Below are 7,291 nucleotides of genomic sequence, written 5' to 3' on the forward strand. Positions count from 1 at the left end.
AAAATGTCTATCTGCTTTGCCTCATTCCTCCCTTATGTTTCCCTCAACACTCCTGTCTCCCGGAAAGATTCCTGCTGGTATCTGGAAATGCTTTGTTCATTGAAGTGTGGGATAAGGCTTCCTGTCCCTTCTGATGAAAGGTTCAAAGGATTCAAGTTACCACTCACAAGAATTCCCTTGGGGACTTGCTCTCACACTCACCCCTCCTCCCCAGCCACCCCAGCAGGACCCAGGGCCAGCAGGAAGCCCATCTGCCCCTTCTCTGGGGCACTGAGGCTCACTGGGGGCCCAAAGCTGCCTGCCCAGTGCCACCGTAGGGGTCACAGTCCCTCCTGATGCAGTGTCAGCCAGCTCTTCTCCCTGGCTGCAGCTTTCCCAGCACTCCAGGGAACAGCAAACATCTCTATCTCAGTTACTCTTGCTGGTTCCCCTCCCGACCCCAGCAATACCCACTGCTCCCCACCTTCCTTGCTCCCCTGCTACGGAGGCCTGTTTCCCTGCCACTGACAGTCCCCGAGAGCATCCTATGCAGACTGTGCAAGGGGATGTTACTATGGAAACATTTACGTCCTCCTGGTCTTTGGTGTACTTGCTAACAGCATTCAGAATGTTTGTTTCCTATATACTTGGTGGTGGAAGAAGAAAGCCTCTTTTCCTTCGCAATGTTTACTTTAAAAAAAAAATGAAAGAAATAATTAAAGAACATACATTGACCTTCCATCTTAATGAAGGAGGAGGGTGAATGGAGGAGTAATAGTTTTCCACCTCCTGGTGATGCTGTTTGGCCGGAGGTGGCTCTCTGCCGTGCTGTATTTATCAGGGCAGTTCATCGCTTCCCAGCCAGGTCCTTGGCTTCTCTCCTGCAGTGAGCTCTGCACGAGCAGCTCCTTTCCCCTGCAGCTGGCCCCTCGCTTCTGGGTCGGGATGGATCTCGCTTACCACAGGAGCTCTCTTTGCCGTGGTACAGTATCCAGGGCAGCAAAATAACATCCATGGTGCTGAAGTTGTTAAGGTGACAGCAGGATTTACTGACCCCCCCACAAATTGATCTTCCTTCAGACGCCACCTTTCTGTGCTGTAAATTAAATTTTCTTCAGAGCTGCCAGACTTCTCTGTCTCTGAGCCACAAATATATTGTCATACTGTAAAGGAACTCTTTTTAGACATTTTTTAGTTAGTAGTTCTCTGCTTAGAAAATACTTGTAATTTTTTTTGTGGAAAAATTCACAAGAAATTGTTACTTGTGCTTAAAGAAGTATCTTTTACCTTGGTCAAAAACTCTAACCACAGTGGAGACATCTCTGACACAATTTGTGCAAAAGAAGAAAGATCATTTATAAAGGAATTGGGGATGTAGCTCATGAAATTATGGAACAACAGTAATTCTGCAGTCTTGCAGGAAAAATATGCTTGTCTCTAAGTGGCTGGCTTCTTGTTACTTGATTTCACTTTCTGGGTTGGGCATTGTTACAAAGTATCTGTCTAGAACTAGTAATGCAGTCAAATTTCCACCTTACTTCACACACAAAATGGAGCTAGGCAACAGGCAGATCTGGGTTAAGTCCCTCATTGCATATTTTATTTTTGCTTACGTGATTCTTGCGCACACATACCCAGAGTCCTTTCAGAGAAATCTATAATTATCTTTTCATGATGAAGGATTGGGTGTGTATAGCACTACTATTTATTTAGCTACAATTATGGTCATAAAATCACCCTTTTCACTTAAAGCAGGGGAAAGCAGGCACAGCAGGGGATGTGAGAGCTCTCCCTTAGCCAGTGAGGACATAGAGGTGCTGTCCACCCAGCCAATCACCCACTTGGCTTCTTTAAAAGCTGATGCATCCTCTCAGTTTTTCTTTGAAGCAAGATCTGCCTCCTCTGTAGCGTATTTATCAGAGCAGTCATCTTAGATCAATCGATTGCTACTGTGGTGTTTTTTGGCATTGGAGGACATTTTTCTTTGCCTCCTCTATTTTAATGAGTCATTACAAAATATGTGCTTGCTTCTACACACAAAAAAAGTAAACAAACAAAAACCCAAAAACTCAACAACACCCCCTCCCACCAAACCAAATACAGATGTGGAGTGACATACTCTGCTTGTAGCAGTGATGGTAACATCAGACTGCTAAAAGTAGAAATTGTGTCACATCACATCCTTGCCAATTATCAGTCAAGCTGCTTAAGAGGTTCCAGGCTGTTAGACCTGAGCAAATGTGGCTATGGCTTTACACAAATACTGTCGAGATTGTAACTGGAAAATAGTGGAGCCTTTTGTAGAAGTAGCTGAGAGCGAGTTGACCCACAGGACTATGATGTTTGAACGAATGAGGACCCACCAGAGCTGATGGTGCTGTGAGGCTGGCAATGTGGAAAACCAACCTTTTGAAGCCAGATAACTCTGACAGGAAGGACACAGTACTGAACCTCCCAGCTCACCAGAGCTGGCCAATGCCCGTCTGACCAGAGTGAAATGATGATGGAGGAACCGAAACCAGTGGAAAACTGTTGACCCCTGTGAGTTTCCTGCTAGCTGTGAGCTGTTTCAGAGAGGGCCAGGCCAGCTGGTGGAATTGTTAAGCAGGAATAGGGTGGGGGAAGATGTCTCACTTTTTTCCTAGCAGCAAGTTGATTTGGATCAGATAAAACATAACATGAAACTGCACTTTAAAAACTATCCAAGGTGACACTGCCCTTTACAGCAGCGAGGCTCTGTGGGTGATCCAGTAATGCTCACACTACTCAGAGTAACATCTGCACAGAGAACAGAGAATCTACTGCATCAGCATGAAACCGCATGGCAGGAGAGGACGTTCTCATTTCTCAGGTGGGGAATAACAATTTCATTTCAGCCCTTGCATAGGTTGAAGGCACTAATTAGACTGCTGGTCTCGGCTGCCCGGCTCTCCAGCCGAGAACCTCTGCGGGTCGGTGCGGCGCCATGGCCGCTGTAAGGACGGCAGGCCCCGGGCAGACGCCCCCCCACACACAGTGCCAGAGCAGCTGTAATCTAAGCGCTGCATGTGTGGGGCAGGCAGGCAGACAGGCAGGCAGGCAGGGAGGGAGGGAAGACAGCGTTGCCCTGGGCTGACGCGTTATCTGAGGGAGCAGAAGGCCATGGCGGGCCGCCTCAGCCCGTTCTGCGCGCCATTGCCGCCGCCAGTGCCCGCCCGACCTCAGCGGGCCTTTGTGTAGAGAACAAAAGGGGCCGTTGGAAATCAAAGTGGGGAACACACGCTGCTTCGAGAGGGGCATGTCAGAGAAGGCGCGGGGTTGCAGGGACAGGACCACTTCCCTGCCCAACTCCTCCTTCCCGCCCCATCTCCATCCCGCTCCCCCCTCCCGGCCCGGCGCCATTTCCCTGCCCAGCTGCTCCTTCTCCTCTCCCCCTCCTCAGCGTTGGTCTCCTCCGTGCCTTGGCCAATGACAGCTCACGGTGCAGGTTAACGACTCGCCAGTAGCCAATGAGCGCCGGCCTTCCCACGTGGAAGACGCTGACGTGATGCCTCCGCGCGAGCGCCGCGTCTTGTGGGGGGTGACACCTCCCGCAAACGCTTCCCCGCGGTGGAGGCGGGGGAGCGTCCTGAGCCGCTCCGGTCACGTAGTGCGGCTGCGCCCGCCGAGGGGGGGCGGCCACGGCGGATATACACCATATAGTCCCTCCGTAGCTGTGCACTATAGAGTCCTTCCGTGGCTACTCCGTCTTGGAGCCGTGGTTTTGTGTCGGCGGCTCCTGCGTTTAACCCGTAGGAGAACGACAGGAGAGAAGCCCAGAAAGACAGGACATAGGCCGATAGGCGCTGGCGAGAGGCAGGTGACGCTTGGCGGAAGGACACCTCACTATCGCATCTGGTCTGCCTTAAGGCGGATCCTATATAAGGGCGGCGCGCGGGCGGTGCCACCTCATTGTGTGCTTGTCTTCGGTCGTAGAGGTTGTGTCGTTGTGAGTGTGCGGAGCACCTCCCCACGCGGCGCGGACCCGAGCAGTCCCCCTCCCCTGGCCGCCATGGCTCTTTAAGGCGGCAGGGCCAGCGGCGGCATCGGCCAGTGCAGCAGGCGCAGCAGCAGCGGCGGCGGCCCCAGCACATCCCCGGCATCTGCAACCATGGCGTGAGTATTGTGTGTGAGGGATGGCTGCTCCCTCTCCTTCGTGTTGATAGTCGCCCTCTTCTTATCCCCTCTAAGTGGGCTTCTGGGGCGAGTTTATCACCTCTGTGGTGATCGGTGGTATCTCACGGAGGGCGGGGGGAGATACCTAGTTATACCGAATAATTTATAAAACACTTGCGTATACCAAAATGGGTGCAGGGAGAAGGGATCTTTGTGGGGCTCAACATCCCGAGGGCAGCGGGTGTCAGAAATGGCAGGAAATGCCATTTCGGAATAAGTTACGAAGAACGTCCATGTCTCCTTTCGTTCAAGAAACCTCGATTCCAAAATGTTTAACTTTTTATTCATGGGGGCTGCGTGGGAAGTTAAGTAAAAGCAGTACATTCCTAGGGAGGGTTTTTTCCCGCCCGCGAGGGGAAATGCTGTACCTGGTGGGAAATGGGGCACTGGAGGTATTGGGGTTTTGAGTATCAGTGCTACTCTGGTTTATAGTCAGGAGTAGATAAACGAGGGCTGTTAACAAGCTGGCAGCAGCGCTAATACCAAATAACTGAGTACTGTAGCGTAAAGCCTGCCCTGGTCACGGGGCACGAGTGAGCCCTGTGCAGGGTGGGCGGCTGCCTGCGGTCGGTGCTGGAGCCGCGGTGGAAACGTGGCACGGCACAAAATGGCGGCCGGATCGCGAAATGGCGGCGGGTGGGCGGGGCCCGTCCCTGCCCGGGCGTGAGGGAGGCGGGGGACGCGCAGCTGGAGCCCGCGCCCGGCTGTGCTCAGCCTGCTGCACGGGAAGTACCACCGCGTTTCCGAAGCGTCACAGCTTTAAAAGGCTACTATGCTGGTCAAACCCAGTACTCATGAGTTTAAGTTCTGTTGGCAGGTTTTTCACGGCATCGCACAGCAGCATTGCTGTAGTCGACGAAAAGACCCTCTACTTGACCACATCCTTTGACGTCAAAGCGTTAAAAACTGACGAAGATGAGCTTCTTGAACAACGAGATGCTGTTGGGGGATTCAATATCCCCCTTCAGCCAGCCGTGTTCGGTGGCTGAGGAAAGTCTGGGACTCCTAGATGACTACCTGGAGGTGGCCGAGCCCCTCGGTTCGCATGGGTTCTCCAGCGACAAGGCTAAGGCAGTCTCCTCCAATTGGCTTGCTGTGGACAGTTTAGGCAACACCATAGATAGCAGCCAGGGTAAGATATTATTTATTTGCATAAAGTGCATCAGTTATAGTGATACATAATAGTTTATTAATGTTCAGGTTAAAAATAAATTGCTAGGTTTTCATAAATGTGAAGGTAAACTCACATGCGTTACCTCTGCTTGGAAAACGCATTTACCGCGCTGCTTACACAGTACAGAATTGCTGGTTATGGTAAAGTGACACTTCTATTGCCCTTTTAGTAACATACCAGTTGCTAATGGTACTGTTTCCTGGCAGAGGTCACAAGAAAAAAGTATGGTCGTGTGTTTTAAATGTCCCTGAATTCTTCTGGTCTTTGAGTAAGAGGGTTGGAATGTCACAAGAGCTGACTTCTTACATTGTACCCTGTAGTCTTTGGCAGTTCAGTGGCAGGGGATTTTCTTCTGATGGTTTTCTCAATATAGGAGAGGAGATGCTAAATAATGATGAGCTGCTAGGTGATTTTAAAAAGCTTGAGTTGCGTTGGTTGATAGTTTACCAAGGTGATTATTTTTTTTTTTTATTGTGCAGAGGATGCCTTCTCTGGCATGGAGTGGATGGTGGAGAAGATGGATCTGAAGGAATTTGATTTCGATGCCCTGTTAGGTATGGAACATCTGGAAGCCACCGTCTCACCAGACGAGCTGATGGCCACGTTGGAAGACACGTGTGATCTCCTATTTAATGCTACCATCCAGGAATTTCACAACAAAGAACTTCCACTGATAAATGACCTAATCACCCATGTCCCCGAATCTCCAATTGCAGCAGATCCAATGATCCCATTGGCTTCTGCTTCCCTTTGGTCTTTACCCCTCTCCCCAGGGTCTCTGACTTCCACTCCAGACCACTCATTTAGTTTAGAACTAGGTAGTGAAGTGGATGTTCTGGAAGGAGAAAGAAAACAGGAGTGCCCTGCTGTTGTGGTAGTGATCACCAAGTCTGAGAAAGAGGAGGAGAACCATTCTGATGATAGTGGAATATGCATGAGCCCAGATTCCTACCTGGGAACCCCCCAACATAGCCCCACCAATTCAGTCGGATCCCCCAATGGCAACCAGTTGCCTGCAGATGCCACCTGTGGCTCTGTGCGGTCCAAACCATACGATCATCCTGCAGAAAAGGTAGTGTCAGCAAAGGTGAAAGGAGAAAAGAAAATAGATAAGAAACTGAAAAAGATGGAGCAGAATAAGACTGCTGCCACACGTTACCGGCAGAAGAAGAGGGCAGAACAGGAGGCACTGTCTGGGGAGTGCAGAGAGTTGGAGCAGAAGAACCAGGCCCTGAAGGAGAAAGCAGATTCCCTTAGTAAGGAAATTCAGTACTTAAAAGATCTGATAGAAGAGGTCCGCAAGGCCAAGGGCAGAAGAGCTAGGGTCCCTGAATAGAGTAGTCAGCAGTGTTGATGTGCATGTATATAAGCTTAATGCTAAAGCTGTGTATTGCTGTCTAATAAATAATTTTATAGTAAATGTGCAATGATGTGAGATTAATGGGTACCTGTAAAACAAGATTTGCACCACACCTGGATGGAGGTACAAGCACAATCATCTATTAGGTGTCTAGCAGAGAATGCAGCGTGACACCTCTGCTGCTCGTTCTGCTGAGCAGTGGATGTTGTACAAGTGCACAAAAGTGCTTTGAATGCTTAATAAAGTGTCGCAGTTTAACTGCCATCCTCTAATTTCCATATATACTAAAATAGAGGATCATACTGGGGTACCTTGGGTTTTTGAGCAGCAAACGTATAAGCCTGATTAAAGAATTGAGCTGGGGGGAGTCACTGGAAGATAAACCTAGGTAATACACAAGGTCAGTGATGTTGCATGGTTGGGAGGGATGTTTTCAGACTTGAACAGTGTGTCAGAAGAATAGTCCAGGGTCCGAAACCAAAACTAGAAACATGAAATATGCAGCTTGCTGGAAGACAAGTCCAGAGCAAGCAGAGGTGGTGTTCAAATGCACTTTGGTTTGTCATGTCTCTGTTGGTCTTGGA

At 49.8% G+C, this 7,291-nt stretch overlaps 1 protein-coding gene across 1 annotated transcript; it reads left to right on the plus strand.

The window, feature by feature from the left end:
* The first annotated feature begins 3,707 nt into the window (after positions 1–3,707).
* Positions 3,708–6,774, plus strand: ATF4 (activating transcription factor 4). Its single transcript, XM_008931530.2, has 3 exons — positions 3,708–4,113; positions 4,991–5,305; positions 5,827–6,774. Exons 2-3 carry the CDS (start codon positions 5,089–5,091, stop codon positions 6,681–6,683), a joined length of 1,074 nt encoding a protein of 357 aa, XP_008929778.1. The 5' UTR covers positions 3,708–4,113; positions 4,991–5,088; the 3' UTR covers positions 6,684–6,774.
* The last annotated feature ends 517 nt before the right edge of the window (positions 6,775–7,291 follow it).

This window comes from Manacus vitellinus, unplaced genomic scaffold (assembly GCF_001715985.3).
Source record: "Manacus vitellinus isolate BGI_N305 unplaced genomic scaffold, ASM171598v3 scaffold_5_pilon, whole genome shotgun sequence".
NCBI lineage: Eukaryota > Metazoa > Chordata > Aves > Passeriformes > Pipridae > Manacus > Manacus vitellinus.

Coding starts and splice junctions, on each gene's coding strand:
- ATF4 (XM_008931530.2), top strand. CDS start 5,089: ATGAGCTTCTTGAACAACGAGATGCTGTTGGGGGATTCAATATCCCCC. Junction 5,306..5,826: donor CACCATAGATAGCAGCCAGG/GTAAGATATTAT, acceptor TTTATTGTGCAG/AGGATGCCTTCTCTGGCATG.